At 54.8% G+C, this 15,116-nt stretch overlaps 6 protein-coding genes across 6 annotated transcripts; 2 read left to right on the plus strand and 4 right to left on the minus strand.

Annotated features, from left to right (window-relative positions):
- Positions 1-1,430: 1,430 nt before the first annotated feature.
- Positions 1,431-3,621, plus strand: AYL99_10656 (hypothetical protein; the record flags this gene model as incomplete). Its single annotated transcript, XM_018842162.1, has 6 exons — positions 1,431-1,634; positions 1,698-2,168; positions 2,269-2,514; positions 2,624-2,833; positions 2,921-3,171; positions 3,291-3,621. 6 exons carry the CDS (start codon positions 1,431-1,433, stop codon positions 3,619-3,621), a joined length of 1,713 nt encoding a protein of 570 aa, XP_018688323.1.
- Positions 3,622-4,849: 1,228 nt separating this feature from the next.
- On the minus strand, positions 4,850-5,970 carry AYL99_10657 (hypothetical protein; the record flags this gene model as incomplete). The annotated part of the gene is made up of 2 exons (XM_018842163.1): positions 4,850-5,391; positions 5,610-5,970. The coding sequence occupies 2 exons, from the start codon at positions 5,968-5,970 to the stop codon at positions 4,850-4,852; spliced, it is 903 nt and encodes a 300-aa protein (XP_018688324.1).
- An 853-nt stretch (positions 5,971-6,823) lies between these two features.
- On the minus strand, positions 6,824-8,675 carry AYL99_10658 (hypothetical protein; the record flags this gene model as incomplete). Its single annotated transcript, XM_018842164.1, has 5 exons — positions 6,824-7,389; positions 7,465-7,974; positions 8,055-8,265; positions 8,330-8,476; positions 8,541-8,675. The coding sequence occupies 5 exons, from the start codon at positions 8,673-8,675 to the stop codon at positions 6,824-6,826; spliced, it is 1,569 nt and encodes a 522-aa protein (XP_018688325.1).
- A 943-nt stretch (positions 8,676-9,618) lies between these two features.
- AYL99_10659 (hypothetical protein) lies at positions 9,619-10,449 on the plus strand (the record flags this gene model as incomplete). Its single annotated transcript, XM_018842165.1, has 2 exons — positions 9,619-9,793; positions 9,842-10,449. The coding sequence occupies 2 exons, from the start codon at positions 9,619-9,621 to the stop codon at positions 10,447-10,449; spliced, it is 783 nt and encodes a 260-aa protein (XP_018688326.1).
- Positions 10,450-10,569: 120 nt separating this feature from the next.
- Positions 10,570-12,841, minus strand: AYL99_10660 (hypothetical protein; the record flags this gene model as incomplete). Its single annotated transcript, XM_018842166.1, has 6 exons — positions 10,570-10,645; positions 10,705-11,226; positions 11,284-11,894; positions 11,958-12,358; positions 12,411-12,718; positions 12,771-12,841. The coding sequence occupies 6 exons, from the start codon at positions 12,839-12,841 to the stop codon at positions 10,570-10,572; spliced, it is 1,989 nt and encodes a 662-aa protein (XP_018688327.1).
- A 461-nt stretch (positions 12,842-13,302) lies between these two features.
- AYL99_10661 (hypothetical protein) lies at positions 13,303-14,832 on the minus strand (the record flags this gene model as incomplete). The annotated part of the gene is made up of 1 exon (XM_018842167.1): positions 13,303-14,832. The coding sequence occupies one exon, from the start codon at positions 14,830-14,832 to the stop codon at positions 13,303-13,305; it is 1,530 nt and encodes a 509-aa protein (XP_018688328.1).
- Positions 14,833-15,116: the final 284 nt, after the last annotated feature.

Raw genomic sequence — 15,116 nt, forward strand, 5'->3', positions numbered from 1 at the left:
CGGCGCAAGCCACAGAGGGCCAACCAAGGCGTTGATGGCAGGGCTGTGTGGCAGCTTGGTGGTCACCTGTACTCAAGATGGTGATGCTGAGATGCTGAGCTGACTCTCTTTGAAGACGGGGATCAGGGCTAGACAGGGAGCGGACTCTCAGCTCAGCCTAGCAGCCTCACTAGCCCAACATACCGCCCTAGTGGAGAAAATGATCGTTGGTTAGGACGCCTCACTAACCCAGGGCTCTAGCGACATACTGTAGAACACCTAGTTAAATGCTCCTAGAGAGGGGATTCGACCGACTCTCATTCTCCACCACTATTCCTCTTGAAGGGTAGACCTGGGGATGGTCCACAGCCTTCAAGATCCTATATACGCGAACGTACATTAATGCCTCTGCCGACTGAACTCGCGGGTTAGTACTTTCAGCACCTGGTAGAGCCATCTGTGTCAACTGCCCCGGGCCTTAGGAAAAAGACACAGTGCTGAGAGTATTGGCAGCGATGACAAGAATAATAGTCCGGACTTCGTATGGACATGAGCGGAAGATGGTTTCCTTCCTCAGTGAAGGCCCCAGCGAAGACCTTAGTGGGCTCGTTCTCACGCGATTTTACGTTGACTGATGAACCAGGACAAAGGCTCTATCCTCCTTGCAGCCTCCGAGCGGGGTGCTGGTCAAGATAGCATAAATAGTTCAAGCTTCATTGAATGGAGGGGAATTATACGAGTATCTAACCCGCCGGTGGGAGAAGCTGCTGGGGAGGGAGAGAGCACTCCGAACGAGGCTTTTACTCCGGAATATGGAAAGAGCGACCTGTGAATCATTCTCCGGCTGGCCGAACGAAGTATCTTTCCATGTCCGAGGGAAAAACGTCCTTTCGGAGTCCCGAACGAGCCCTGTCTTCCTCTTCATCGTCGTGACTACAGCATCGCATGTATGACCCGAGGCTGAAGTCAAAAAGGCTCTATATCTGTAACTCCAAAAATCTCCGCCTCGCTTCAAAAGTCGGGGGGGAGGCAATGAGGGGGACCAAAAGCTTTGCTCCAAGAGTCCGGAAAATCAGGTCCGAGAAGAAATAGAACGTCTTGGTCCCTTCCCTAGACATGATAGGCTCGAGGCGGTCCTCGACACCAGCCCTTTGTCTCCATCAGCATTGCCATAGCCGATAAACCCCATAGACGCAACCTGAGGGGCCGAGGTCTCCGCATCTTTCGGATTGAGGTTCGTGGTACTATCGCTGGAGTTCCTACCATCTATCAAGTCATCTCCGCATTGGTCGTATCTTGTTTTTTTAAATTCAAATATCCCTCTCATCGTCTAGATATCATTCGCATTGCAGGTAGAGCAAGTAGACTAATATTTCAGGCGAGATCTGCGGCTGGATTACTTATATCGATCTCATCCTGGTAACGCCTAAGTCATCCCAAACCTACCAGCCATGCCGATAAAGCGAGATATTGGCCACACGACACCCGCGGCCAACGGTTCAGTCGAGCCGGCCGCGGAAGAAGTCGTCCAGAACGGAAACCATGTCAACGGCGACGGTGAGATACTGGATATGGTCATCGTGGGTGCCGGATTCGCGGGCATCTATTTGATGTATCAACTGAGGAAACGAGGCTTCAAGTCCAAAATCATCGAGGTATTTGTTTCCTTCCCCCAGCCATTATCCAACAGCTATATACTAATCTGGGGGACTCTCAAGGCCGGGTCCGATCTTGGAGGAATCTGGTATTGGAACAGGTACCCCGGCGCCCGGGTGGACAGTCAGTATCCGGTCTACGCGCTGTCCATACCCGAAGTGTATCGCGACTGGACTTGGTCGTCGCACTATCCCGACCACGCGGAGCTTCGCGAGTACTTCAAGCACGTCGAGGACTGCCTCAACATCAAGAAAGACTGCGTCTTCAACAGCAAAGTCACCGAGGCGACGTGGGACGATAAGACGTGCCTGTGGACGATCCGAACCGAGACCGGCCAGACGTTCCGCACCAAATACTGGACCGCGTGTACCGGGTTCGCAGCAAAGCGGTACTTCCCCGACTGGGAAGGCATGGAAGAATTCAAAGGCGAGATTCATCATTCCAGCTTCTGGCCCAAGGAAGGTGTCGACGTGAAAGGGAAGCGAGTGGCTGTGATTGGAACAGGTGCCACTGGCGTGCAAATCACCCAAGAGGTTCGTTCCCCGATGCCTTGAGAGTCCATTGACACACCCTGAAGTAGGAAGACACTCTGACCGAGTGGGCTGACATATATATCTTTATTTTTGTTATTAGTGGGCCAGAGAAATCGGAGAAGACGGTGACCTGAAAATGTTCCAGCGGACGCCAAACCTGGCGTGTCCCATGAACCAGGTGTACATGACCAAGGAAGAACAAGCCAAACTAGTCGACGGTCTGGCCGAGAGATTCGAGGAGCGAAACAACTATTACAACGGCTTTCTCTACCAGTGGCGCGACAATCTGACTTTCGATCACACCAAAGAGGAAAGAAAGGAGTTCTACGAGATGTTGTGGAAAATGGTGAGACCGCCCCAATCGACGCTTCCTATTCTTCCCTCCTCCACCAGTCCTGGCCTGGTCAAAATCTAAAGACTCACGCTGATTGATACTTGTCCGATTTTGTTTCTAGGGCGGTTTCCGTTTCCTCATGAACAACTACTACGACATGACCCGCTCGGATAAGCCGAACCAGGAGGCGTACGAATTCTGGCGGGATCGTGTACGAGAACGTGTTAAGGATCCGCGAAAGCAGGAGCTTCTTGCTCCATGGGAGCGTCCCCATCTGTTTGGTGGTAAACGCCTCTCCCTCGAGCAGGACTTTTATGATCATTTTAACAAGGTAAACATCTGACCACGTGCATGTTTAGACCCTGCTTTTGTTTCTTGTCTACGATCATGGTACTGACTTTTGTCTCCCCGGGTCTAGCCCAACGTCGACGTGATCGATGTTCGAAACAACCCCATTAAGCGATTCGTCGCCGACGGTGTCGTCCAGGAGGACGGTACATACCACAAACTCGACGTTATCGCGCTAGCGACGGGCTTTGATTCCATCACTGGTGGCCTGAAGGACATGAAGATCACCGGCGTTGATGGCGAGGTCCTGACCGACAAATGGGCCATGGGCACCTGGACCTATCTGGGCATTTCGACCGCCCACTTTCCCAATTTCTTCTTGTAAGTGGAACATGACAAGTGCAGGACCTAGTCCAATACCTGAACCCTTGCCTCCTTCCCCTTCCCCTCCCGTGAAACCAAGGTGATCAATATGTCTGATCTGGTCTGCCATGTTTTAGTACGTACGGTCCGCAAGCACCGACAGCCTTCTCGAACGGACCGTCATGCATCGAAATCCAAGGCGACTGGATCACCTCAGTTCTGGAAGATATGCGCGAAAAGGGACTCAAGAAGATTGACGCGGACCGCTCGGCCGAAGAGGAATGGCGAAAACTGGTGTTCGAACTAATCAACGACACGCCCCGTGGGAAAGTCGACTCCTGGTACAATGGGGCCAACATCCCGGGTAAGCCACGCGAGCACTTGAACTACGCTGGCGGCATCCCTCGGTACAAGAAGACGCTCGAACAAGTGAGGAGGGATGGATATAGCGGCTTCAGCCTGGCATGAACGAGCGTGGTTTCAGGAAACCAATTTGGTTGTTCTTCTACTTTTCCTTCTTAGGCTTGTCGCTGGCGAAAGTAAGACGGGTTGCCGCTTGTTGTATTGAAGATATTTTTTGCTCCCTGAGATCTGCTTTCCTTTAGATGCTGATCAGTTCGCAATCACATTCCAGATTTATGAACGACCAGCCTCAGGGACAGGGAATACATTCACATAATGTGAGGGCGGACGTACGATTGCTTTTGCTCAGTGCGTCTCCGGAGACAACCTTCCCTGTCCTGCCTGAAGATTAAGATATTGGACCCCTGTCCTCATTGTAAATCTGCTCTGCCTCCCGTACAGGCACCAAAGCAGCATCGCATTCACGTTGTTGTACATGATGGGTCAGTGTAGAGGAAAGTGACCCTCTTGTGAAACTGCAGATACTTACAGTACCATGCCTGCCATGCCCTGCCATGCCGAGACGTGTAGAACAGCGCTTGCGGCCAGTTGTACGGTCTTCTCAGCGAAGATAAGTTCTGAATATCGCCGGTGTCTATGAATGCCTCACACTCTAATTTGATGTGTTAATTCAGTCCTGCCAGTAAGATATGAAGAGGGCCCCCACTCCCTTCCCTCCCCGCCCATCCCCCGGGCGACAAACTGCAAGAAGGCTGCCTCGATCCGAAGGCATCAGAAGACCCCGAAAGTTAGAGGAACGGAGGAAGACGCATAGAAAGGCCTGAAAAGACGCTCACTCGGGGCGGAATGCTTCACAGAGATCCAAAAGCGCAACACTTCCACGCGGGCCTTTAACGGGAGAAGCAAAGGCTTCATCTCTTGCAGAGGACGTCCCTTCGTATCCGACGTCCGGACCACAGGAGCCGGACGGCTGGTAAGGCGAGAGGAATGGGTCTTGAATCATCTGTTCCTGGACGGGTGGAATGGGCATAGGCAAGTCCAAAGGGACACGGCAAAAGGGACTATGTTCCGGATCCTTGTTCCATTGATACAAGAAAACCTCTGCATTTATCAGACTTCGTGACTTGTTCTTTTTGTCCCTGGATTTCCCATGACAAAAGAGCCGACAGTCGTGGATTGACTCGGCCGATGCCCTGTTTGGGTACTACCGATCTAGGAAACTCTTCCACATCGCATCCTGTTCCGGCTACACCAACCATGCCAGGTCAAGATCAATGTGGGTCTACTTTATAAGGACGAAGTCGGCCTTTATTTCTCTATCCACACGTGTTCCTCAAGCTTTGGAGCCCTGAAGCAAAAACTCCATCACCACCTCTTCCATCAGGGCGGCGTCGTCGTCCTTGTCTGTCAAACGCAAGTATTCCCTGGTCTCCTCTATGGGCCAACCCGCCCCGACAATCTCACGGATACACGCGCCGTTCACCTCGCGATCGAACTCCGGATGCGCCTGCAGCGTCAGCACCCGACCGGGCACGTACATCCCCTGCATGCCGCAGAGGTCCGTGAATCCCACCTCCACACATTCAGGAGGCAACTGTGCACTCTGGGTGACGACGACCGTGTCCTGGTGCGAGAGCTGGAGCTGGATTCGCTCCGACGACGACGCGGCTCGGGCAGCAGCAGCAGACTTCAGCTGCCGGGGAAAGCAGCTGGCGAACTTTGGGTTGATGGTGATTTCGTACACCCCGAGTTCCCAGCCCCGTGGATTCTTCATGACGTGAAGTCCGCCGGTGTGTGCGAACAGAGATTGGTTGATGATTTGGTGGCCGAAACAGGTTCCGAAGATTTTTACCTTGGGGTGGTGCTGGTATGTATCTGCAAGGAGAAATACTGTGTCAGCCTTGATTCTGTTGTGAGGAATTTCATGAGCCGAGTAACGACTCAAGGAAGCGAGAACAAAGATGTCAACATGCAGAATAGGAGAAGCCTCCATCTCAAAAAGAGAAACAGCCTGATGAATTCTCCACTTGCTGACCGTGTGACAGGCCAGGTGAATCTCCACGACACAGGCTCAAAAATGTCCATTCACTGACCTTGCAAGAACCTTTGAAGATGCTTCACCCATTCGATATCCTCATACGCCCCCGCCGAGCTCCCCGTGACGACCAGGGCATCGAGCCCCTCCAAAGCCTCGGCGTCCGGCAGCTGGAAGGCTGTGGCGTTGTACGGCGTAGTTTTGACTTTGATCTGCTTTCTGAGTCCGGGCCACTGTTGTTCGTCATTGTAATCGTTGTTGTTACCATTCGAGAGCCGTTTCGCGCCACGATCGAAAAAGTTTTGGAAGATCTGGTCAAAGGGACCGCGCAGGCAGGAGACCACCGGCGGGAGGACCTCGCAGATTAAGATTGCGAGGTGTAGTGTGAGAGTCTCGGGGGAGGATGGGAGGGAATGCATGATTCTCCTCTCCGGGGATGGGTGGACTGGTGCCAGGGCCTGCAGTTGTCGCCTGGGCTGTACCTTTGTCCAAGGATTCTCGCAGGGGATATGGGCGGTTGGCGGCGAGGATTGTTGCCGTTGTCTGGTCGGATGCTCTATCTCTGGTGGTCCTTTTTGTCCAACTTCGACGCAGAGATCCGTTTAATTCTCATTAATCATGTATATATATCTCTTGGACAACAAAGCAATTCAGCGCGCCCTTGATAAGACATATCCACTCTGTTGCTCTGGACTTGGGGCGTTGGTACTCCATCCACCAATCATCGCCCAAGAACTCCCCTTCCTAAACGGGGTTACTTGGCCTCTTTCGGTCAGCCCGCTGACTCAAGACGGACAGACTGAGGCCAGGCCATGTGGAAGGTCTTGAGATACGCCCAACGTAGATGAAGCAGGGACATAGATCGTACCCTTCGATCATGTGCCACCATGAGGGGGCCGGTGGCCATGGAACACACGCTTTGAAGAGACCAAGTGGTAACAGGCGAAGGCAGGTATCCAAAAATGCCGAATTACGTCCGGCTAGAGGGAAGTTTGAAGTCTACCCTCGCGCCCACGAGGCTGAGACTGAAGGGGATGGAAGACCTTGTCCATAACTTACGGACAGCAGCTACTGGACATGCTTAAAAAGAAGAGGAGAGAAAGTTATTGTTTTTTCAAACGAGCACTCGATAATGTCGGGATCCATCCTTATATTTTCCACGTTCGAGCATCGGACTGCTTCTGATGGAACCAAGCTCAGTATCGCCCAACCGATCACAAAAGCTGGGGACCCTTGGGTGCGAATACCCCATTCCACCCTCTTGTGCCATCATCATGCTTTGATAGCATCATGGCTCTGGTCAGCAGACACCTTCACGCCATCATCGCTCTTCGCCGCGACCAGGCTTCTGGCACGGATACCGGGACCCCACAGCATCAGGACCGCAATGGGGATGAACCCACCTGCCGTGAAGAAGGCCATCATGCCGTACGCCCAATTGATGCCCACGGCGTCCGACCAGGGAAAGACGAAGAACGTGACGGCAATGCCGAACACGAGACGGTACAGATTGACCACCACGGCGACTTCGTTGGGGTGGTCGGTGAAGCATTCGACAAGATACGAAAGAACCACTGAAACGCCCGAGATGGAGGCGATGGCCGTCAGGAACACCGCGAAGGCAAGCACCATGAAGTGCAGGTGGTAGTACAGCGTCGCACCCACCAGGCCCAGCGAGACCGGGTACAGGAAGAGGCTTGGGAACCACAGCGCGTGAAGCCGGTATTCGGGCTTCCACATGCCGCCGCGGCGGGCACATATCTTCAGCGCCAGCCGGTCGTTGACGAGGTGGCAATACGCCTGGGAGGCGAAGACACCGATCCAGGATGTGAAGGAAACTGCCCAGAAGACCTTGTTAGATCCGTTGCACACAATGCGTACGGAGCTTGGGAATGGACACGGCGGATACATACAGTAAGCATTTTGATACGGGGTGAATCCATAGCCCCCTTCCTCGACCGGTGTCTGCAAGTACACGGATGTGTCGGTGGCTATGACCACAGCCCAGCTGAACATGGCAATGAGAAAGAGCCCAACCAGCATACCCACGGGTGAGACGCCGATGAGCACGGGCAGCACCGTGGTGAAGGCGAGTTGACGACCCGTTTGCGGGGGCGTTATCCTCTGTGTGCATCCGTAGATTGCGAGCTTGCGCTGAACGTAGTCCCGCGGGAGAAGCGGCTGCTGCGGATTGTCGCTCCTGGGATAGGCCGTTTCATCCAGCCACAGAACGCAGCATACGGCGAGGAACACTTCGAAGCCGACGTTGTACCAATACTGGACGGTCCAGCTGACGTTCTGCACAATGAACCCGGACAAGGTGCTCGTGGCAATGATACCGAGGAGATTCATTGATGTGTAAATGGAGAAGCATTTGCCCCGGTCGTGCAGGAAAAATGTCTCCAAGATGATGTTCGATCCCACTACAGAGCGCCACACGGGTAATGTTAGCGGGCAATGATCTGTGAAGATATCTTGACCTGACACGGAACTTGGAGCTCACCAGTAGTAGGAGCAGCACAAGCAATGGTCGCCAGCAGTCTGGATACGACAAAGGCGTCGTACTGGTTAGATTTGGTCATGCATGCGGACCAGATGTTCATGCATATCGTCAGGCAGATACTGATCACGATGCACCGACTGGTCCCGAAACGCTTCGCTAGAGGGTTCCAAATGAATGGTCCGACAGCCAGTCCGGCGATGGCAGAAGAAGCCTAAAACAATTGTGAGCTAACAGGCTGTTCCCCCGGAAAAAGGGACCATGAAGGAGATACGTACACTGTATGAGAGCTGGACTCCCGTCTTATGGTAGACCTCTCCCTGCACGAAGAAGCCCGAGTTGTTCGCCACGGCCTGGAGAGAGGTGGAGAAGGACACCAGTGAGACCAGGGCCAGGGTCACCACTTTCTTGGATGCTGGCCAGTTCTGTCGTGTTTGCAGTCAGTAGATCTCTCTTATTTCGCGATACCCGAGATGTTTTCTTTCTCACCAACGGGTCTTGAGGGTCATCGGTGGGCTGCGGCACCAACACCAACCCCTTCTTGTTTGTCTTAGGCAGATATGGCTCGGATACGAGACCGACGTCTCCCTCGCTGTGGGATACCATTGATTCGATCTTGTCCATGGCCACGAGAGGTGAGGAGAGTGGTGGATGATGGGGATATGGCTTTGATTTTTTGAGCGACCGAGAACAGTCCGTGGAAGAGCACGGCCCTTCTATATACCCCGGAACAGCCCTCCCACACAGATGGTGATCCGGGGAAGTACATCAAACCCGGGGTCGAATCGAGCCGGAATCCCTGAAGAATACGCCGGGGCGTGGTCCAGTGCTGTCCGCTCTTTCCCCCCTCTTTCCCACGGACATTCGGGCGGCGTATGGGCATGGCAGACCGAAAGTACCGTGGTGGGTGTGGGTATAACTCGGCGCCTCATCGAAAGAGAGGAATAGGCGAAAGACCGAACCTAATGAAGCGCCGAGTTCGACATGGTTTCCTCGAAAGACGACGGCTATGCCACAGCCTTGTAAGGACTTCAATGAGGCTAGACTGGGCTGAAAATTGTGGGACCTTGACAGATTCCGGGCACGGAGTTTCGCTTGATTCACTACTCGGACAAAGAGCGTCTTGGTATGTTTTGTGGCCTTGGCTCACAGCGCCAATAAAATAGGTCCATCAAGCTCTGTCTCAGTACCCCGAGGCCGGGAGCCAGATGTACCTCCGGTCTCTAGCTGCGGGCAGTATGTGCTGGGCGGGTTGCTGGAGTGGCTAGAAGCGAGGGTGAACATCAGAACAAGCAGACCTTGACTCGGTGACTACGGGGTTTCGGAGTTTCGCTAATGAGCAAATAGACAGTCAGCCAGCGTGCCTCCTTCGACGCGAGAACAGGATAATTTACAGGCTACGCGGATTGAACAAGTGAAGCAGAAGAAGAAACCCGCCCGAGCAGACAGAGCACACCGTCTCTTGGAATTTCTTGGTCGTTTCTTCCCCCAAGATTTACTGATTCTATACTGCCAAGGTCTCTACCCAGACCAATCTCCCCAGGTGGAAAATCGGCTGCAATGCACCATGGGTTCTTCTCGCTGGCCGACATCATTCAATAGGGAATGGACACAGCACTTCCTTCGCCGTCGTTTGCGTGGCAGCCGCGAAACTGAGATTCCAATATTCTGGACCCCAGGGAGACTCGCTCGATACTCGACGTTCTCTTTGGAGTCTCTCCGACCCAGCAAAGCATCGAATGGTTCGTGCAGGCGTTTACACACCAGCCCTCGCTCGTGGACACACGCAGACACGCCCAATCCTGACCCTCTCCCGCCACGTCCATCCCGCAAACGACTGGTGGTCGGCATAACGGGGGCCACGGGCGTGGTCTTCGCGGTACGGATCCTCCAGATTCTGCGTGCGCTCGAGGTCGAGACGCACTTGGTAGTGAGTAAATGGGCTCTAGCCACGATGAAATACGAGACGCCACTCTCGGAAATGGAGTTACGCGGCCTCGCGACGTACAACTACACGGCGAAGGACCTGTCGGCGTCGATCTCGAGTGGCTCCTTCCAGCACGACGGCATGCTCGTGGTGCCGTGCAGCATGAAGACGTTGGCGGCGATCCGCATCGGCTATTCGGACGACCTGATCTCGCGGGCGGCTGACGTCACCTTGAAAGAGAGCCGCAAGCTCCTTCTCGCCGTGCGTGAGACGCCCCTGAGCGACGTCCACCTCGACAATATGTTGTTTCTCCGGAGGGCTGGTGCCGTCATTTTTCCTCCGGTGCCCGCGTTCTATACCCGGCCAAAGAACCTGGAAGAGGTCATCGACCAGAGCGTCGGGAGGATGCTGGATGTATTCCATATTCGTACTGACGGCTTCGAACGGTGGACCGGGTTTCGGAAAGACTGATTTTGAGTCAAACCCCCGGATACGATAGTCGGGTGGGAAGCTTTTTCGCCGTGGTATTAGAACTGGTTTACTGCTCTTGTCGGATAATTGCTTTGCGGCGTAGGAAACAAAGCCTCATCCCTAGAAAAGATCCTGTAACCCTTCAGAGGTCAATAACAGGCCTAGGTCCATAGGGAATTCCACGTCCATGGCTTGACTAATGCTTCCGTTAGCCATAAGCGGATCTCTCACCAGGTAGAAAGCGTCTTCACTGACCTCCCCACCAATCCGTTCCAGTCAGGGGTCGACATCAACGGCGGAAGGACGTCCGACCGTGCTTCATCCAGCGCGCGCGTCTCATCCGGCACTGCTGCCACCACGGCAGACTCGTCCACAGCAGAATTGGGTGTCAAGAGTGTCTTCTCCAGGATTCTCGCCTTCGCCTTCTCAAAGAGCAGACACGCATACGTCGCACCCCAATAGGTACTCCTGAGTTTTGACAACGCCTCAACGCAGATCTCCAGCCGGGCGTGGCCGAGGCGTTTAGACAAGGAGCTCTGCGCCGACATCCACTCCAACAGATGGATCCCCATGGCCGATACAATGGTGCTCGTGCCCATCGGCTTCAAATAGTGTATCATTCCCAATTCGATGAGATCCTCGACCACCGAGGTGGCCCGGTCGGCGGCGGAGCGGCACTTCTGCCGTGCCTTCGTTTGGAACCACTCGCGGTCCTCGGGCGGGAAGTTGGAGGGCACCGCCCGAATATACCGCCGGTATAAGATGATCGTCGTGGCTCTGCCCCCAATGTCAGCTCATCTAGCACCCATGTCGTCCGCAACTTGGATGGAATACTCATGAAACAGCTGTAGATGGTGCCGGTAGAGCCGGAAATTCCAATCCGGCCGTTCCTCCATCGCATGTAGATCCTGACCGCACCGCCGAAGTTCGTCTTCACACATTTCCAACGAGGCTCGACCGGGGCGCGGCTTGTTGGGCGAATAGTGCACGGCGATGACTTTGCCGAGGACCACGGTCAACTTCACAAAATGGACCCAGCAGTGCGCGAGGAGATGGTAATCAGATGGGAAATACCTGTCTTTGAGGGCAAGAGGGATGTCGGCCCATTCGTGCGTGATGTCGTCCACAGTGGTCATCGGCACGTCGCAGTCATCCAGGTGAATCCGCATGGGACGACCGAGCGTCACGGACAACCAACGATCTCGCACGAAGCAACTCCACCAAAGTCGGCGGAACAAGCGACTATACCCAATGATCTTGCAGGAATCTGGCACGACCAGCTCCAGGGAACGGTGGAAGCCCAGGCCTTGACACATACTGATCGCCACGCCGGCCCAATGCCACGGTCCCGCGCGGTCTGTGGAGTCCGCGTACCAGAAGCTGAGGAGAATGGCGGACTGGATCAAGGTGATCTTGTCATCCTCGTATTCGATGTCCCACAAGGCCTGCCCATGACCAAAGTTAGCTGAGAATCCAACAAGCGATGGGCAAAGGGGATTCAGTGAGACCTTCGCTCGCTGGTACATTGCTCTCTTCAGTGCCTTCCGCGATGGGAAGCCCGCTGCATCCAGGGTCGATGGATCCGCAAAGTTCGCCGCCGCGAAAAAGATGCTATACATCAAGAGCACACCGGGTCTCTGCGGGTTCCCAGATACGTACTGGTCCAAGAACGACCTGGTGTCCAAGATCGGGGTAAGCGGCTGCACATGTTGGAAGTATGAGCGAAGTAACTGGTCGCAAATGTGGTCGGCTGGCAGGGACAACGCTCCCTTTCGCTCCAGATATTCGAGATCTTCGGGTGCCAGTACTCGGGGCGTGCTGTTATGAGGGATAAAGTAGATTTTGGGGCATGATGAGAAGTTGGACAAGCAGAGCTCAAAGGTGAAATGGCTGCCGTTTTGTGCGTCGCCTGCAAAGCAACCGTTATCAATGCAACCACAATAGTTCATGGAGTCTCTCACCGAAGTAGAACGGGATGGTGTTTTCCCCTAAGGACGTCTGTGTGTCCATCGCCGTGTCCAGGGCAACAGTGCCATAGCCCCCGTCGTGTTCGGTGTCTCGGTTGCTGGACTCATCCTGAAGACTGGCATCCGTCGGTGGCCGCGGAAGTCGGTAGCTTTCAGACTGGAACGAGTCGCTGGTGCTTCCATGGAGAGGTGCAAAACCATCGGGCTCTTCATTTTGGGCGAGCTGCAGAGTTCGGTGACCGGAAATCTCTGTGCTGGGCGCGGTGTGAGCTGTCCGTGCTAGGCCCGCTGTCTTCCTGCGTCTGAAGAACGTCAGTCCGTCCTGGCACCGTATCAGATGTTGGGAGCCGTCACGAGTACTTCTTTCGCGGCACAACTTCGCAGTTGAGACCACTGCGTATGCAGTTCCCACAGGGCAGACCCATGGTGGATGCGTTGCACTTGATCTTGCGTCGGTGGCAGCCCCGACATGCCCTGATGGAGTATTGCCCATGGGGGCTCACTCCTGCGGATGACATCCTGCTCTTTGATGTACGCCTGCCGTTGTAGTTGCAGCTCCCGTCGAGGGTTCTGAGACTGGGAATGCATTCAACCTAAAGCATGGTTGACTGCACAGAAGCGGGGGACATTCGGGCCAACAAACCGGCCCTCGGTCGAATACATATGAGAACTGGCTATGGCTAGACGTACAGCCCCAGCCTTCCCTTGAGCCAACACTCGGCTCTCCATACATAATTCAAGATTAAGGGGGATCTGGATTATGCAAGACTATGATATTGGTATTTCAAACAAACCGGCAAGAGTTTGGTTGGCACTAACTTTATGGAAGGGGGGAGCTTTAACTAATTCTTTACGGTACACCACCTCCCCCTCAAAAGCAGTCCTCTTATTCCACCCAGTTATCAATAACCTTCCTCTTCACGTCTTCAGGAAAGTTGTTGGCAAAGTCCGACAGGCTCGTGGGATCCCAGCCTGCCGGACGGAGACAATTGAGCGCCTCGATCGTGCCGGAGAATTTCCACGACGCATGTTCCGGGTCAGCGAGGAACCTTTTCAGCTGGTCTTCGATCTCGGGATAGAATGGGATGGCGGGATTGATTGGCTGGTCGTCCAACCTGATGCGGCCGGTGGCCGGATGACACCGCGTGTTCCACGCCCAGATCAGGTCCCGGTGGTTGGACAGTTCGATGTCATCGTCGCACACCAGGACGCGTGTGTACCGCTGCGTGCCGTGAATCGACTTGGCCGTCACGGCGATCTTGCGCACAAAGTCCTCCGCGGACAGGTCGACTTTCTGGTACCAGTCTCGAGGAACAGACACGGTGAGAAGCTGTTGCGCGGCTTCGGGCGGTGCCCAGGTCGACGTGACTGGCAATCCGTGGTCTCGCAGCGCCTCCAACACCATGGCTGAGGCCGACACCCCAGTGATGGTGTGGTCCTCATCCACCGGCTTCCCCGCAGACGTGACCGGTAACAGCGGGTTGTTGCGGTGAGTGATGGCGCTGACCTCATACACAGGCTTCTCTCGGATGCGGTCTGAGATGTATCCATGGAATTCGCCCATCGGCCCCTCCGGGGCACGACGTGTCAGCGAAACATGGCCCTCGACCACAATCTCCGCCTGCGCCGGCACTTCAAGTGCGACGGTCTTGCACCGGACCAGCTGGAGCGGCTCGTTGAAAAGGCAGCCCAGATATCCAGCCTCATCCACGCCGTCCGAAAGGGGCATTCCGCCGGCGAAGAGGGACGCGGGTTCCGCCCCTTGCACCAGCGCGAAAGGCATGGGTTTCCCGATCTTGCGCCACATCCCAAAGATCTTCCCGTTGTGCTGGTACGGGGCGATGACTCCTGTCAGGTGTTTCTCGTCAAGGATCATGGCACGGGCGATCGACCAGTTCGTCCATTTCCCATCGGGGCTGCGCACCACCCAGAACCCAAGGGTGTTGAAGAAACGGCCACCATCTCCAAAGTGTATCAACGGCGTGGGGAACTTGAGCAGATCCACCTCGTCACCCAGCAGTACATTTTCATGGACGGGACCGTCTTCGACGATGACCGGAGGAATGGGCGGCAGCTTCGTCGTCTTCGCCAGAATCTGCACGATTTCCGTGCCCGGCGTGGCGGGGTCCAGTCCCAGCGTCATGGCGATGCGTGCCATTCGGGCCTTGGGAAGGGAGCTGTAGGACAGGGGCGCTCCCACCACGCGGTATCCAGGGTGATCTCGTATGTTGCTGAAGACTGGGACGGGAGCGAAGTTTTCATGGCTACGTCGGATAATGGCACCAATCTCGAGGTGAGTGTCGACCTCTCGCGTGATCTCAGCGACGTCGCCCAGACTGGCCAGGGCGGCCAAGAAGTCTCGCAAACTGGCGTAGTGCTTCTTCTGAGGCAGCTCGGAGAGAGGAAGAGAGCCCATTTTCGAAGGCCTGATAGGTACAGTAATCCCCTGTGCAAAGGGAAGAGCGGCCAGCGCCTGAGTAGATATGGGAAGTATTAAGAAGTGGAGATCCACCCGAAGATGCGTTCTGATTGGCGGATGCCGTCGACTCGGAGCGGACTTTCGGTGTTTCGGCGCTGTAGCGAGATGCCGATTGGACACCCTGCTGCAACGGGCCTTGGCGAACGATATGCTTCAAGTGTTTGTCTCCTGACAGAGGCTGTGCATGTCCATCTTGACTGGGCTTGAGGTAGCCATCTCCC

This window comes from Fonsecaea erecta (assembly GCF_001651985.1).
Source record: "Fonsecaea erecta strain CBS 125763 chromosome Unknown Scaff12, whole genome shotgun sequence".
NCBI classification, from domain to species: domain Eukaryota; kingdom Fungi; phylum Ascomycota; class Eurotiomycetes; order Chaetothyriales; family Herpotrichiellaceae; genus Fonsecaea; species Fonsecaea erecta.